Here is an 18,761-nt window from a genome sequence, read left to right on the forward strand (position 1 = left end):
ATAGTAAAACCACCACAATGAAATTTTAATACATACATCTTTTTATTTTATGACTATTAAAGGGGTCCTATTATGCTCTTTTACAAAGTCTTTATTTTGTTTTGGGGGTGTACTTGAACATTCTGTCATGCTTCGTGTTTCGAAAAATGCATAATTTTTCACATAATTTACATTATTACAATAGCTTTCTCCCCAGGCTGGCTCGATTAGTTCCGGGTTCCATCTTCTGAAAAACCAAATGTATTGTGATTGGTCAGCAGTCCCACTGCGTAGACAAACAGCGTAGACCGCGTTCCGTCCTGCTGCGCCCCTTCCCAAAGCAGCAAACTAGATTAAAGTGATTCTTACGTTTTAAATATGGATATTTTTTTACAAAAACACATCGGATCACTAAAGGAGGCTTTTACCGACCGCCCCGGAGCCATGTGAGACACTTTTTTTTTATTTTGGATCGACTTATTTTGGACTGATGGAACGCTTGCCCGTGCCGTTCAGTCTATGCTGTTGTATGAGTGCCAGATTTAATATTACTCCGATTACATTCGTCTGAAAGAAGGAAGTCATATACACATAGGATGCATGAAGGGTGAGTAAATAAAACGCTACAGTATTGTTGGTCCTATTGTCAGCCTGCGAGATCGCCGCTACGTGATATTATCATTATTGTGCTATGTATTTACTTATTTGCATGCCCGAAACCATAACGCTAGTGAAGCTATCTACACTGATGAATAAATCTCTTACCACACACTGCATCTACGGTGCGGCGCCGACGCATCCACGGATGATCACTAGTCAATGTTCGTGTTTACATCAGCCGCGGATCTGCGTGTGTTTGTACCCTCTGGACCACACACGTCAACGGCACAGCTTCAGCACGGCTTCAGCAGGGCTACTTGAGCAGTTTGCGGACCCTTTAGTTAAAGCTCACGTTTAACCGAGCCCACCTGCGGCTCACTAAAGCATCCCAAAAGCGGCTGTCCATAATACATGGCTAAAGTTAGGCGAATCCCCCACCCGCCAACGAATTGAATTTGCGTAGGCGGGATTTACGTTGTGACATAATAGCCTCCGGAAAACAAACGCTGTGGTCCAAACGAGCCTTTTCGTTGTAGTTCTTGAAAATTTGAGACTTTGAGATTTGTAACTTTGTAGATGTTTTTTTATGCCCAAACATACACACCACACACTGGCTAAAGTTCAAAAAGTGAAAAAGCATAATAGGACCCCTTTAAGTTATAGTTGCCACAATATAAGCTGACACAGATAATATTGAATGAATGATCTGAACGAACAGTATTGTATTATTAGCAAAGCAACAGTGAGGTCTAAAGATCTAATCTGAAAAACAAATCTGAATTGAGTGCATTGCCACGTATTTTCATCCACATGTTTTCAATATAATGAATCATGACCTTGCACTTCATTCTTACTCCCTTACGTTCTCATCACAACCCTCCTCCACTGCACTGCTGGTATTCACTGCAAACAAAAAAAAAAAGAACAAAACAGTGATTGGATAAAAAAATAGCAATAAGAAAAGGCTGAAAAGGAAGATATTCCTTGCCAAATGCCACGTTATCAAAAGGCGTGTCTTTTTAGCATTAGCACAATTCCAGAGTGACACTACAGCAATTAACTTTCAGAAACAGAACGCAGAAAAGGACTTTCGTGAGGTCGATCAATATTGTGGTGTAACAGCTTTACCAGACTGTTCCATGAAATCCACTCTGTGGGTAAGTCTGAACTTGTTATATTAAACAGATGACATATTTTATCAGATTTCAATTTTGTTTTAACAAATAAAACAAAATAGAGTGAAGCCTTTCTTTTACTACTGTATTCTACATTTCAAAATGTTAACATTTTATGACCACAAAAACACAGTATTTGAAATTTGCATGCATATTTCATCATTAATGTTTTTACATCTTAGAAGCAATGAAAAACATGTGCACCCTTTGTCATTTCCCTGCAGACATCATGATGGAGACAAATCGCTGTGTTTTCCATGTGTTTCTCTGCATTTCTCTGATCTTGACACACTGGGAAACGAGTTCAGCTTGCCAGCCAGGTTCTCATGATGAATGTGAAAAAGCTCCATTTGTGCCTGGTTACAACCTGGCGGGCGAAGGCTTTGATATTGTCGAGATGCGCCGTAAAGGTGCGTTTTTAATAAATGTCAAGTCACACATGGACAACGGCACTTGTACCATTTGCAAGAACCGCTTTCAGGGAGGGCAGATGCAGAAACTTCCCTCAGCCGTGCTGGACTGGCGTCCTTTCAGCCGCTGTAGCAAACAGCTTTCTAGTGCTCTTCATCATTCTGTTGACTCCCTAATGAAGAGTTCAACCTCGCTCATCAATAAATGGGAACTGGACCTTAGTCTGGATGAAGTAGGAAAAGCGATTTTGGGAGGGAGCCGTTCAGATATGGCTAAATTTGCCCAATCTCAGAATGCAATGGATAAGTCAACATTTGCCCTCCATGAATTCAGCTGCACATATTATAGGTAAGTCCATTAATTTGACCCATTTGACCTCTTTGATGTTTTGTGTTGCACTAGGGCCCACAGAACAATGGGAGTGTAAAGATCGAACCATAACTTGCACTTTGAAACTTGTAAATAAACAGCCAAAATGCATAACATTTTCTTTTGCAGTTACAGAGTTACAGACCACCCAGAACTCAGCTCTGAATTCTCAAAACATCTCCGGAAGCTTCCAACACAATATGATGTCAAATCAAAACCTCTGTATCGAAGGACTATAGATACATACGGCACTCACTACATACGACAAGTCCATCTGGGAGGGCGTGTGAGGCGGCTCACAGCTTTTCAAATTTGTATTGCAACCCTGATGGGCTTCTCTGAGACCGATATCAAGAACTGTTTGAACATTGAGTTAAAGATCAAATTAGGGTTCTTGTCGGCTAATGCTTTGTTTCCTAACAAATGCTCTCAAATCCTTAAAGATAATATGGGCATGGGATTCTACCAGAGCTTCATGACACAAAAGACAGAGGTACTGGGAGGTGAGAAATACTTTCCAGACGTTGTTTTAAACCAAAGCCCAGCCGAAGCATATGAAAACTGGAAAACGAGCTTGCATAACAATCCTGAAGTCATATCATATACAATTTCCCCTCTCTATCATCTGGTGGCTCATCCTGAGGTTAGTGCTAATTTGAAGAACGCAATAAGAGAGTATATAGAAGAGAACATGCTTTCTATAAATGACAAGGAGAATCAAAGATGCTCACAAACACCAAATCTGGACCACAGCTGCTGTCCTATGAGAGCCGGCCGTGGCAAGTTAAAAGTGTTTGTGGATAGGGCCACAGGCATGAATGAAGATTACTTCTCAGCCACCGATGGTTTTGTGAAAATCTGGTACAATGGCATTTATAAGGAGACTGAGGTGGTTATAAACAATAATGATCCAGTATGGAACACTTGGATTGGTTTTGGATCAATTGAGTTTGGTCATGAACTCATATTTGAGGTTTGGGACAGTGATGTAAATTTTAATGACTTTGTGGGGAGATGTGTGGTCAGACCTGAGCGTGGAAATCATTCCGATAGCTGTCCGTTACAGAGAGGCATCTTTTATTTCAGGTACTCGGCTTTTTGTGATGCTCATTTGACAGGCCCCAGGTGTAGCCAATATTCACCACAAACTTAAGACCTACATTGTAAGAAATATTTCTGCATTTTACCTTTTATAATTAAATGTAGTCCATTTATGGAAATTAGGGTTACATTTGCAACACTCACATTTTCATTATTAATTAGGGGTCCAAGCAGCAAAGGTGCCCAAACCCTATTGAATTTGTAAGGATTTTTCTTTTCTTGTTTTCTTATTAATAGGGGTCAAGCACTAAAGGGGCGAAGACTCCTCTTCTCATAATGTTTTTTTTTCTTCTTCTTTTCTGCCATGGAAGTCTATGGTAGCCCATAGCTCTATCTCAAACTCTATAGTGCCACTAACTGCCCAAAAAGTATTTTTTTAGGCTAATACTTTTGAACAATAAGGGCTAGAATCAAAATACTCAAAACTCATTCTACACCATTGCTTTTCTATTCATATATTCTGCGCAGTGCCACCTAGTGGTCAAAAAATATGAAAAACTTGTATATACCTACAGTATTCTACAGAATTATTGCAAACCATTTTACTGTCATGTATTACATTGTGAGCTGTACAAGCTAATTAAAGAATTGCAAAATAAATGTTTCATGTTCATTTATTTTGACAAGCTATTTTGTATTGTAGTGTGACAATGAGCAGGGATAACACAACAAAAGCAAAAATATACAATTTCTTTGTTATCTTGTAGTAGGGTTCAACAGGGCTAAAGGCACACCCTAAGAAAAATGTGCTTTTCATTGTGCCCAAAGTGTATGATTGCAGAAAAATATATATGTTTGTATTGAACATTTATGAAGCAACAGATTTTGTTGTAAACAAATGGTTTATTTTGTTTAAAATTTTGTATAAATGAATGAGGTGGCAAGGGAGGCCTTTTACCCCACACACAGGGTGAAAGCCTCACCAGCATGGGGTAAAATGCACACATTATTGATACAAATACTTTAGCTAAAATAATGTTTTTTTTTAAAAAATGTCTGAGTTAATACTTGTTCAAAACAATCACTTCAGCAAAGTTTGTAAAATTTTCTGCTTATTTTGATAAATAAAAGAATTAATTTTTGTTCAATAAATATACTGTCATTAAAATATACAAAATAAAACATTCTAAATTACAGAAACAAAATCATTTTAAAGTGTAAAAAGTTCTGAAAGGAGATCCCATAGTAATTTAATGTAGATTTCCAGTAGCAACAACAAATGATATTTTATTTTATGATATGATTAATAGCATTTTTTTTTAAATATGATGGTTTCATTATCTTTAAGATGGACACCCAACATAATTTATGATACTTGCCATCTGAATCTAACAATGTCATGTCAACAAATAGAAAAGTTAGCCTTCTATTAATTATCATTTTAATTATTGTGCCTTTTTACCCCAAATACCACACTTTTACATATTCTTTCGTTATTTAAAAACTGTTGCTTTAATTATTTTAAACAAAACTGAAAATTATGACCTTTGTCTCAAGAAATATTCAAGACTTGTGATTCTCATTTGCTACTTAAATCTACAACATTTTTAAAAACATCAAGTATTAGAGCAAGTAAGCACAGAATCGATTTGCGCTGCCAAAACTGCACGATCCAACTGGTTTAGAGGAAAATAATATCAGAGGTGCCTTTTACCCCGGAGCGCTTTTAGCCCCGTCATACCCTACAAATATTTTTCCCGGTCCGACCAATTAGTACAGTCAATAACAGTACAATAATTTGCCATTTTCAGCAGCAATAATCAGCAAAATATGCAAGTTTCATTCGGTTCAGTAGCACTGTTTACATTCAGTGCCACCAATTTAGCCGATTGATGACGTCTTGTGAAAATACACTCTATACGTAGATACAGAGGATACTAAATGAAAATCGACAACCTGAATGAACATATAGCATGTCATTATACTTGCAAAGTGACAGTGAGGTTAGTCCTAAACATCACAATCTAAAAAAACAAATCTGAGCTGATTGTAGTACAACATATTTCATCCACATCCTGAATGTGGTTATGTAATCTTCTGTCATTTTAAAGTGTTATCTCATGGATATTTAAAAAAATGTTAATTGAATTCATTTTGTTTTTTTATTTTTCCAAGTGGAAAAGGCACCGATTTTGTGGAATGACCTGTAGGCCTTACAAAGCAAATTCTGTAAAAGACAATTTCTCCCTTTGCATTTAACTTTAAGCATAACTTTGCAGATGTTGTTTAGGTTCAAACAGCCACATTACACACTAACTAAAGTTAAAAAGGTGAAATCATATGACCCCTTTAAACTAGTGTTGCTGTCGGATAAGGGGTTGGGTGTTCTGTTAATTAGGGTGGGTGCGGGACAGGTGCAGGTTTATCAAACGGGACCCGTGCAGGATTCTGCCTTGCAGGGCTCAGGATCAATTCAGCCAAGAGTTGTCTCCCAGCTAGCGAACTACTTTTCTGGGGACAGTTCTCAACTTGGTCCTGCAAAATCTTCCTCAAGCCAAGGCATGGCTATGTGCCTAAAGTGTTCTCTACTCCATTCAGATCAGAAGTTATTACCCTTTTAGCTCTTCTTTCTTCAGAGAATGAGCAGGGTTGAAATGTAGCCTTCCTTGTCCGGGCTCTTAAAGAATACATTAAGGGCCAGTTTTACTAACAGCTTGCACAAAATTGTACTGTCAGATTTTACTAAAAACATGCAGTGAAGAATTAGCACTGAAAAGGTGTGGACACCTTTTTTGTGGCTGAATTTTTTGAATATGCATTTGTAAACGCAAAAAAAACAAACAAGTATTGCTCAAAAAAACAAGTATTAAAATATTTTGCGCTTGAAATGGCTGCAATTATTGTTTTTAGGAGGAAGCACCCCTAAAGCATGTTTTTCCACATTAATTAATTTATTTGGAATGCCAGAAGAACACATTCAAGAAATAGGACAACTTGGAACCCTCAACTAGGAGTCACGCAATACCAAGTCTATCAAAACTTCTCGCAAACCTTAATTTTTTGGCCTCCGTTTTTTTTTATTTCTTTATTCTTTATTTGCAACTATGCTAATTTGCGCTGTGCTTGGAATACTACGTTTGTTAAAATGTAAATGAGTATGTTCTTTAATTTGGCCATTGTTGGTAAATCACCCGGAGAAATTTCCCCTCCCATTGGCGCTGTTTTGAAATTGCTGTCTCATGCTAATTTGCCCCATTTAGTAAAAGTGGCCCAAAGTGCTCTCTGGCCAGTTTCACAATCAGAGCAGCTCTTCAGAGGTCGCTCTAAAGGGCTGCCAGTTATAAATCTGAGATTATCTTGCTGGATAGTAGATGCCCTAGGTCTATCTTACGCCTCAGCAAGCTTACAGTACCCTATTTGAGTAAGGGCCAACTCCACCTGGGGTACAACCTCCTCCTGGGATTGGTCCAGTTGAGTCTCCATTGGAGATATCTGTGAAGCAGCTGGTCCTCGCCGTCTACCTGCTAGGTTTTATAACCTGGACATCCCTGCCCTTCATGCATGGATCTTGTCCACCTAATCAGGCTGTACCATTGTGGTAGTAAGAATTATTTTCATATCAGATCTCTGTCCTTGTGGCCTGGGTTTCATTGATTCAGGGTTAAATTTGCCCTTATTGGCTAATGCTACTCTTAGGGCCCTCACCTTCTGCACCCTGGGACTGGGCTCGCAGGACAGATTTTCAATCTGTGAGTGAACCGTATCAAAACAGAATGCTCCAGTTACTAACACAACCATTGGTTCACTGAGTTTACGGGGATAATGACTAATGACCTGATGACCTGAATCAGTTGTGTTGAGACATACAAAATATTAAGTGTTTGGGGGTGCTCCAGGAACAGGTTTGAAAATCGCTGGGCTAATGTACATCATGGCACTTCTGGGATATGAAAGTCTTAATCAGATGCCTGTGGTTGTTCATAACCTGTTAGCGGTTATAATCGAAATGTTGTGAGTGTCATGTGACTAATGGTAAGGGAAGGAAAGTGCCAGAAATCATTTCAACAATTGCAGAATTTCCAGGTCTAAAAAAGGAATGTTCTATCATTTAGACACGTCACACAACACTCACGAGAACCACAGCTTAACTGTCATTGAGCTGTTATTTTTTTCTTATGTAAACTGTCATTAGAATACAAGAAACCCCCCCCCCCCTCAAAATCATGAGTTAAACCAACACAAGTTAACATAACCGACAACAGTACCCTTTACTTGATAGGCATGACCGACAATCGACGATAAAGAGTGACAATAGCGGTTTCTCAATATGACAAAAGCACAACTCTGCCTCTTTTTGTTAAATGCCAGTTTTGAATGAACAATAATAGATATTTTAAAGTATAAGAGGCCTTTATAAGAGGAAATAAAGACAAAAGCAAACAATTCAGTCAAACGTATGCTACAAAGTGCTGTACCACGGTTAAATATAAATATATGAAAGTTAAACATAACATTGTGCTCAGCCAAAATGATTTGACTAGGAACAAATAATACATTAATGATACCAACGATTACCTGTAATATACCCAAACAAATTGTATCTCATGTTTAATCACTACAGAGACAGCAAAGTCAACGGCAAATGTCAGAAGGACTTGCCTGGAGCTTGGTGACCCGGTGACCAGAGCTGAAGTGATTGGCGCCACCAGAGAATCTGGAGTGTGCACCGCCACCTCGGGAGGTTCTGTAGCCTCAGCCGCCACCTCTGGAGATCCTTCCGCGGGCATTGCTGGGGTATGCGGCCTAAACACACCATAAAGCAATCCCCAATATAGACCACCTGCATAAAAGGTCTACAATATTATACATAAAAATATAGATCCAGCAGCTTTATGTTTATCTCATGTAAATATGTGTTGCATTAACTTATTTTTGCTAATCTCCCTATTTTAAATGACATCCATCATTTTAAGTAGGGATGCACGATATGTATCGGTCGATAACTTGCGCGTTTTGTCAGTAAAGCCGGTTCTGTAATCAGCGGTAAATGCCATCAGGTGCGTGATTTCACGTTGAGCCGTATATACTACACACAGCCGTTGTTTACAGACGAGCTGCGCACATTCACACTGATAATGAACATTGCTATGTGCAGCTTGTCGGTAAACAACGGCTGTGTGTAGTATATACGGCTCAACGTGAAATCACGCACCTGATGGCATTTACCGCTGATTACAGAACCGGCTTTACTGACAAAACGCGCAAGCTTTATCGACCGATTGGTATCGGTGCATCCCTAATTTTAAGAGATAAATGCAAGACAGAAAACTGTTCAAACTATTTTCCTATTTTTAAATATGAGATTTAAATAATCAAATAATAAATACAACTACGAAATATTAATGTATTCTTATTATTTCAAACATAGACAATATGTAACTGACCACATATACAGTGTTTTCCTGGGTTTCTTAGAATCACAGAACACCCTTCTCCACTATTAATAAATCTCCATCTGCATCCATGAGTCTTATTACTAAGGTGTCATGTAAATTTGTTTTTACAGGTGAGAAACAATTACCATCCAAATTGGGCTTAGGAGATCTAATTTTTATGAAGATGTTTAGATTTAGAGACAAACAACTGCCTTATGCAAGACTTAAAAAAAGAGAACTGTTTTAACATTGCACCTTCAAATCTGAATGTGAAAGTAACCAACTAAATGGTTTGTGACGTCAACCCCCCCGTGACTATATGGTATAAATATGGCATTCATTCAGAATAGCACTGCATCCTCACATCTAGTGATCATGGAGTCAAGAGCATTGTGTCTGCTGATGATCAGCTGTTTTATCAATGTTAGTGACCTTCGTCCGCTCATTAATCCCAGTAATGGACTTCGCATATGTCATAAAAACTTAAGTTTGACAGCGCTGGAGGTTCTACCAGGTGGAGGCTGGGATAACCTGCGCAACATAGACATGGGCCGGGTGATGAATCTGAGCTATTCCCAGTGTCAGACCACAGAAGATGGTGTCTATCTCATTCCAGATGAAGTCTTTGTCATTGCACAGAAAGAGAGTGGAGCGGAAACAAACTCTGAGATCATCATGTCATGGCTGAACCAGACAAGCTCCACTTCAAGCTGATGCAGATGGCTCATTCCTTTCTGTGCTCAATGGAAAATACTCTGAAGAAAATCATCATATGAAAACTCACCAAGTGAAAGATAATTCCGTAACATCACGGGTTCAAGTAAGTCAAAACCACACTGTAATGTACATGGTTCTTAACTTAAAGGTGCCATAGAATGCATTGAGATAATATTTTAAATTGTTCTCCTATATCTACATAGAAGGTATATGGCATAGGGAAGGGCAAAAAATCTCCAGAAACGGTTTTACAGGTCTATTTACAACCCTAGGATTTGTCCCTGGAATGAAATGCTCTGTTATTGCCTTATTTGGAATCTTCATGAATATTAATGAGCTCTGCTCTGATTGGCTGTTTCACAGAGCTGCTCATCTCTATAGCTGGCACATTGATAAAAATATATATTTAATTAGGAGCTCTAACAGCTTTTAATGTGGTTTGTTGAATCTGCCTGTTTGAATCGCCGTCATTTTACTCACATTACATTACTGTGATCGCATGTGCTCTGTGTAAAGTTATAATGCAGAGGGAGTGCTTACTTACCACACAAGTTCAGCTGCTGGGTCATTTGGTCCAGACCAAAAAGTAAAATCATACATTTGGTCCTGGTCCTCTTAGTGTTTAAACTGGCATTTTTGACAGCGAACCTAAAAATATAGAACCTAAAGGCATAATTATACGTTCACAACCTGACTGGTCAAGATGAATGACGGAACTCACCTTTACATGTTGTTTGAACATTAATGTGTGTTTGCAATTTGATCACCATTGTGTCGACTCAGGTGCAGGGGAAGACAAGAATGTCTCAGATTGAGGTGTTCTGTTGTCGGATGTAATAAAATGTACATAGCAGTTGTCATTTACTCCCGACATCTGAGCCGCTGAAGATTCAGAGGATTAACATTACTTTCGTTTTTGAAAGGAAAGCATCGATCCCGAAAAACATATGCGATCTAGTTAACAAGTTTTGCAGCTAAAGTAAACATTACGTCTTGTCTTCCCACGGCAGAGAGGGGCGGGGTGAGCAAAACTCATTAGCATTTAAAGGAACATGCAACAGAACAACTCGCTCTAAAAAGGGCTGATTTTGACAAGGTAAAAAGAGTGTTTTTTTTTCACACTACCATTGAGAAATCTTAAACAAAGTATGTTATAGACTTCTCAGTAAGACCTTAAAAGAATCATATTAACTTCCGGAAAATCCGAAGTTGATGACCCCTTTAAGTCGAATACACACAATGCGGTCTGCTGGATTAAGTGCGCTCATTGTTGGATGCATTTGATTTTATTTTCACCACCTGGAAACTCACAAGAGAGCTCATAAAAAGGCACTTTACCTCCTTGTTGCTCCACGTTTGCCCTCCGCTCATTTTGTTTTGGATACATCACGTTACCTTTGTGAAATCATGATGCATAGGGTTGCAGTGTCATTACTTACTGTTTTTGGTTAGTTTAGCAGTATTTGGTCAGTGTTGCTTTCATATTTCATTCAAACCGCACCAGAGTTAGTTTGGAAGCAGACCGAGACCCATCTTTTTAGTGGTCTCGGTCTGTTTGTTTGGTGCGCAGCAGGGTTCGGATGGCAGCGTTCACACTTACTCAAATGAACCACACTAACGGAGCAATCGCACCGGAGTTTGTTTTAATCGAACCAAACATGACAATTGTGAACACACCATATGTTATTCTTGACTGCGCTGTATTTAGTGTTGGATCTTACGGCATTGTGTAGTGGTCGCGTGACTAAGACTTCTCAGCAAGTAAACACATCCGCTCGATTAAGCTCGCACCGTGCCTGATGACAGTCAAAGTTTCTTGTTAAATAGGGGACATAATAATTACTTAAACTATCATCCTGAAAATAGGTAAGACGGCTTTTAATTGCCTGGAATTATCTCAGCAATAACCTGTAGTACTTACGCTAACGTCACGAAAAAGAAATTGATCTTACACCAAAAACACAGTGGCTTTGCACTTGGCTCTTATCAATATTTGTATTTTTTTTTTTTTTACATGAATATGTTTTAATATACAAGCTGCTAACTTGGAAATTTCAAAATATGCAAGCAAAAATTCTCCTGACAGTTCAGCAATGACATAAGCAAGAGTTAAGAGTGCTGTTTTTGTTTCATTTCTGTTTGAATCCAATCTGCGTTGGCTTGGGCAAATCACTGATACACTTAGCCATTCATAAAAACAGTCATTTAATTCGCTCCTAAAGGATTCAGACATTTTTAAAGAATTGTTTGAATGACTCAGTAATTCAATCATGAACACTTGCCATTGCCAGTTTCCCATAATATTACATTTTTTCCCAACTTATTTCTATATTAAGAGTTCTGTATTTAAAACATTAATCTCATAACATTATTTATGCAATTATAAATAGTCTAAATGTATAAATACCATATGTAAAAGTCACTTCTTGCAGCTTCTGTGCAAGGCTAAGTTGAGTTTTGTTTACATAATTTCATGGATAACAATATCCATTCATTTATTCACTCACATTAAGAAAGAGAAAAATCTTGTCCGTTTTCATTTACATCTTTTTAGAATTGAATTTTAAATTAACAGAATAATGCATGGAATCGTGATACTTCAGCTGGTATAGCATCGTAAGTCATTTTTATGGTATTGTGACAACCATAATCAGGAACACCTGGTGGTGCAATTAGGAAATCCTGCAAAGGCAAAGCATCTCATGAACTTCGAAGGGTCCTTTGTGCACTTCGAAGTCCCTGCACTCTACTTTAGGACATAGCTTATATAGACAGGTGTGTGGCTTTCCAAATCATGTCCAAACAACTTAATGCACCACAGGTGTACTTCAATCTAGTTCCTAAGATCTTAGCAGCTGTCCTCAGCCATAAGATCATAGGTATCAGAAAGTGATACAGCTGACTGAAACACTCCCTATAGTATCTCCATACAATGTGATGAGGATGAGTGGGTGGGGGGCCTTTTTCTATGATTCCTTCAGGTGCCACAGGAATGGAAATGATGAAAGTCCATTAGTGCATTACTTTTTATAGCAGGTTGAAAATACAGTCTGAAAAAAATATGTATCCCACTATAACTTTTGCCTGGTAAGAAGAAACTTGTCCGAAACACTTGATGATAGGCCATCATTTGTACATTTTGGAGGGGGGATACAAATTTTTGCAGGTTGAAAATACGTTCTGGACAAATATGTATTCCACTATAACTTGGTAAGAAGAAACTTGTCCATATTCACCAGTGTTATAAGACATGATTTGAAGTATTCCCAAAATAAAACACTTGAAGATAGGCCATCGTTTGAAGGAGAGGGGATACATTTTATAGCAGGTTGAAGATACGGTCTAAAAAAAAAAAAAAAAAAAAAACCATATCCCACTATAACTTTTGCCAGAAACTTGTCCATATTTACCACTGTTATTAGACATGATGAGAAATACAATATCAATCACTTGATGATAGGCCATCATTTGTACATTTTAGAGGGGGGATCATTTTTATAGCAGGTTGAAAATATGTATGAAAAAATATGTATCCCACTACAACATTTGCCAGGTAACAAGAAACTTGTTCATACTTTCCACTGTTATTAGACATGAAGTGAAGCACTTGATGATAGTACATCATTTGTACATTCTGAAGGGTGGAACACTTTTCATAGAAGGTTGGAAATACAGTTTGAAAAAAAGATGTCTCTCACCGTAACTTTTGCCTGGAGAGAAGAAACTTGTCCATATTTATCAGTGATATATTAGACATCATGTGAAGTATTTACAAAACAAAACACTTGACAGGCCATCATTTGAATATTTTGATGAGGGAAAAGAAATTTCGGCAGGTAGAAAATACGGTCTGAAAAAACAAACTCACCGTAACTTTTGCCTGGTTAGAAAAAAACTTGTCCATATTTACCACTGTTATTATACATTATGTTAAGTACACACAAAATAAAATGATTAAAGATAGGCCATTTGTACATTTTGGAGGGGAATATAATGTGAAGTATTCACAATATAAAACACTTGATAGGCCATCACTTGCACATTTTGGAGGGGGGATACAAATTTTGGCAGGTTGAAAATATGGTCTGAAAAAATATGTAACCCACTATAACTTTTGCCAGGTATCAAGAATCTTGTCCATATTCACCACTGTTATTAGACATGATGTGAATAATAAGTATACAGTAATCACGTTTTGTGTATTTAAATGCAATGCAATATTAAAATAATTCCCCGTAGCAAGAGGAGGGGGAATAAGGAACAATTAACAATATCCAAAGGCTATTTTTACACTACTGCATATATTGCATCTGGTGATACTGGTGTCATTTAGTTTTGCACGTGAGCCCACACTTTCGAAGGTTCACCCCTGCCGCCACGACTGCTTGTCTGCACGCATCAAACACCACACATGCGCATGGATATCAGACACACGTCTAGCAAACGGCGGCCACATCATTCAGTAAAAGGAAATGACAGCTACTAGCAGCTACTAATTCGTCATTAACATTTAAGTATACGGAGATAAAAGAGTATTGTTTGTCCTAAAGCTTATCGGTAGTCCGGTTTTGACCAAATTACGTACCAGTCCAAAAAAATACCGGTTCTTGTACCCATCCCTAGCTTTGACTGTTCTTTTTTTAAATTATATTCATTGGCATGGATATCAGTTGCTGTTTTAAATAACTAAAACAAACTAAACAAAACAAACTAAAGTTCAACTTAAGTTCAAAATTTACCTCAGTTTTTACCCGTGTCATTGACATGTGCGCAAATTATTCAACCTTGTACTTAGTTCAGGCTGTTTTCCTGACATCTGGAGCCAAGGACTTATTACCCCAATTCACAAGAGTGGAGATAAATTGGAGCCTAATAATTTCAGAGGCATTTATATGAGCTATAATCTGGAGTTATTTAGCAGTATTTTAAACAATAGAATAGTGAACTTCCTTAACAAGTGTCCTAAGAAAAATAAATAAATAAATAAAAACACAAAGTAAATTAAAATTACAAAATCAAATTATGAATTGGAAGAATCTCTTTAGAATATCAAAAACAAATCCTGACCCTGTACAGGGTCTCAGCGAGCACAGTCTAGCCATTGAAACCAACAGACACAAAAAGAGCTGGTTACCCAGAGAGAAAAGAGTGCTCACTGCAAGACAGGAGTAGTGTTGGGCGATATGCTCAATCGTCAGCCTGTGAAATCGCAGATACACCATACTATCGTGCTAATTTATTTAATAATATATAAATATGTAATAAATTCCTTATTCGTTTTGTAAGGGCAGTGCATGTGACTTGTGACACAGTTGTGCATATACAAAGCGCTGATGGTAGTTCTGTCGGAGATGTTCAAGTTTACTTTCGGTTTCATTCTCTGCAGGGAGCGGTAAACGTGCGTGCATGAAAGTAAATTAATGTATCTTTCTTTACCCGTCATACTGCGCTATGTTACCGTTGTATGTCTGATCTTTGTCATCAGTTCATGTTGCAGTTTAGTTGTAGTTTAGTTCATAAGCAATGTGAGTGTAATTCACGTGAATATGTTTAGCGCCATTTTATGGCATCGTTATTCTAGTTAACGCATACAGATGTTATTGAGGTGAATGTTTATGTTTACTATATACAGACGGATTCTCATATATCATATTTAATTCAGCCTAAACCACATTTTACTACTTCTGTTATCCTAATGACTGTCTACACTTAAGTCTACACTTAATCTATGTACACTGTATGATGAATAAATCTCTTACCCATTTCCACTGCACACATCTGCGGCACTATCTACTCTATGCTTGTGCTTGTACCGCGGCAAGTTTCTGAGGCATCCTAGAACTGACTCTCCGCGCTGCATTGCTAAAGATAGGTGCCTTTTTAAAGGATAATAATAATAATCGTCTTACTATCGTCAAAGGCATCAGCAACAGGCGATATCTCTGACAATCGTCGATACACGATACTATCGTCTATCGGCACAACCCTAGCCAGGAGAGACTGAGACAGAGGTGCACTTCCTCCTTCACTGCCACAAATTTAAATCAAATATATTTAAACAAATTTACAAACATCAAGAACTTTACAGCAACCACTGAAGCAGAACAAATAAAATTACTAGGAGAGGGACAGACAGCAGCGTTGGCTGAAAGATATATGTATATTTTTGCATATTGCTAGTTTTTTTATTTCAAAACTGTCAAATGTATTTATTCATTAAACATTTACATTTATAATGTATTACACATATATTGTTTTTAATAATTTTTTGTTTGTTTGTTGTTATTTTGTACTAATATGTTTTCAGATTCTTCTCCTATCTTCTGTGGTATTCAATTCTATAAAGGACGGATCACCTTCTGTACCCTGACTGGTAGTCGCCGAATCGCTTGGCTGCTTTTTTGCAAATATATTCATATTTAAGTAGTCAATAATCTCGTGAGAAGCTGTCTTTGACACCATCCGTCACCCGCTTCACTATTGGTCTGTCACTGTCAGTGCCAGAATCTAAAGCAGCGTCTCGCTTATCATGGTAAGAGTGCTTCAGGTGAGAGTTGGGCGAGTGAGAGAGTCACAGCACCTGACGCACTGGTCATTCCCATTGATATGGTGTGATGGGACAGCATTCATCACCCAACTCTATACATCGCCATCCAAAACAGCAATCCCGTGAGAAGTTGACTACAGAGGCCAATTCATCACCCAACTGAGGTGTTTTATCAAGCTCTGTGATGAGTGAAGCTGCAATACTAGCATTTTTTAATTGTTTTTTATTTTATATATTCATATATATTCTATTGCTGTTTTTTTTATTGTGTTAATTTATTTTGTATTTATTGCATATTATCATTATAGTTATTTTTATGTTGTTGATATATAATCTATTATTATTAGCTATTTTACATTATATTATTGGTACAATTTTATGGATCATCTTAACTAATATACTTAATATTAATTCATCGCTTTACTAATATTATTTTAAATTCATATCTTAATTGTTTTTCTATTTTAATATTGTTGCAGTGTTATTTTAAATTCATTTTTTATCATAAATATTGAATTATTATTTGCTACTCTAGCCCCCGGTTTCACAAACAAGGCATACGATTAAAATGCATGTCTAGGCTGTTTTAACTGAAACAACCTTGTACTGGCATATCTGAGAAAAAAAAAAAAAAAAACGTAAGTGCCATCGTTTAGTATCAAGGTGCCCACCAGTAAATTTTGTAGTCAATAATCTCACGAGAAGCTGTCTTTGACACCATTCGTCACCCACCGAGCGATGCCTCACTATTGGTCTGTCACTGTCAGTGCCAGAATGTAAAGCAGCGTCTCGCTATGGTAAGAGTGCTTCAGGTGAGAGCTGGGCAAGTGAGAGAGTCACACCACCTGACGCACTGGTCATTCCCATAGATATGGTGTGATGGGACAGCACTCATCACCCAACTCTATACATCGCCTTTCAAGGCAGCAACCCCGCGAGAAGTTGACTACAGAGGCCAATCCATCACCTACTGAGCTCTGTGGTAAGAGGAGCTGCGATGCGAAGACTACCAAGTCTCTGAGTTGTTGGCCAGTAGGTAGTTTATTATTTGTTATTATTTTTATTTTTTATATTCATACATGTTCATCTGGAACAGTCTACAGCCCCTGGACTCAAAGCCTGCTCATTACTGCATCTGGGATTTTCAGCATAGCAATGAATGCTCTCAAAGATATAGCTCTATATGACACTAAGAGAAAGTTCCAAAATATTGAATTACCAATTCCAATTTGGTGTAAAATTTAAAAAATCTGATAGTGTAATTTAACCCATAGCGCTATGTAAGTGAGGTATGGGGTCAACTACACTAGATGGGACAGACATCCAACAGAAGCCCTACACACAAAATTATGCAAAATGATTCTAAAATTACAAAGGGGAACAGCCAATAACACATGTAGGAATTAGGGCGATTTCCATTGATCATGCCAACCCAAGAACTAAACCCCAAAAAACGTCCCCCAAGTCAGCTGGTTTTGAGACTTACTAACCTGACTAACTCTACTTATACTAACCAGTCTCAGACCAGCACTGCTTCTCATTTAAAATAACATCAAAATAAATCTAAAAAATATATATCTGGAATATTGGGTTAAAAAACTAAAACACAAACTAAACTACAATTATATATAAAATCAAATTATGAACTGGAAGAATATCTCCAGAGTATCAGAGACACAAAGCAGAGACAAACCTTGACCAAGTGAGCACAGTCTTGCCATTGAAACCAGCAGACACAAAACGAGCTGGTTTTCCAGAGAGAAAAGACAGTGCTCACTGGAAGACAGGAGAGATTGAGACAGGGGTGCACTTCCTCCTTCACTGCCACAAATTTAAATCAATAAGAGACCCATTTAAACAAATTCATAAAGACCTTCACAGCAATGACTGAAGAAGAACAAATAAAAATACGACCAGCTGGTCATAGCAGGGTTGCTAAAAAATGATTGAACAAAATGCATATTTTAGCACATTTCAGTGCGATTTTTAACAAATAAAACAAAGTTAAGCCTTTTGTTTTCAGTAATATTCTAAATATTAAAATATTAATATTTTTATGGACACAAAAACAACTATTTGAGCTCTATATACTTCATTAATTGTTCTCCATCTGAGAAAAAATTAAATACTAGATGTGAAATGGTTAGAGAGTCAGACTTGTAACCCAAAGGTTGCAGGTTCGAGTCTCAGGTCCGGCAGGGATTGTAGGTGGGGGGTGTGAATGTACAGCACTCTCCTCCCACGACTGAGGTGAGTCCCTTGAGCAAGGCACCAAACCCCCAACTGCTCCCTGGGCGCCGCAGCAATGGCTGCCCACGGCTCCGGGTGTGTGTGTGTGTGTGTGTGTGTGTGTGTGCGCACTTGGATGGGTTAAATGCAGAGCACAAATTCTTAGTATGGGTCACCATACTTGGCCTCACGTCACCTCCTTTCCTTTTCTTCCTTTGCAGACATCATCATGGAGACAAATGTTTCTCATGTTTCTCT

General features: G+C 37.9%; 1 protein-coding gene across 1 annotated transcript; it reads left to right on the forward strand.

The window, feature by feature from the left end:
* Nucleotides 1-1,983: 1,983 nt before the first annotated feature.
* On the forward strand, nt 1,984-4,161 carry LOC141287347 (perforin-1-like). Its single transcript, XM_073819478.1, has 2 exons — nt 1,984-2,513; nt 2,664-4,161. The coding sequence occupies exons 1-2, from the start codon at nt 1,984-1,986 to the stop codon at nt 3,685-3,687; spliced, it is 1,554 nt and encodes a 517-aa protein (XP_073675579.1). The 3' UTR covers nt 3,688-4,161.
* The last annotated feature ends 14,600 nt before the right edge of the window (nt 4,162-18,761 follow it).

This window comes from Garra rufa, chromosome 15 (genome assembly GCF_049309525.1).
Source record: "Garra rufa chromosome 15, GarRuf1.0, whole genome shotgun sequence".
In the NCBI taxonomy this organism is placed as follows: Eukaryota; Metazoa; Chordata; class Actinopteri; order Cypriniformes; family Cyprinidae; genus Garra; species Garra rufa.

Excerpts from the sequence above, each read along its gene's own strand:
- LOC141287347 (XM_073819478.1), top strand. The coding sequence starts at position 1,984 with ATGATGGAGACAAATCGCTGTGTTTTCCATGTGTTTCTCTGCATTTCT. Across the intron at positions 2,514-2,663 it reads TTCAGCTGCACATATTATAG|TTACAGAGTTACAGACCACC; the intron begins GTAAGTCCATTA and ends TTTCTTTTGCAG.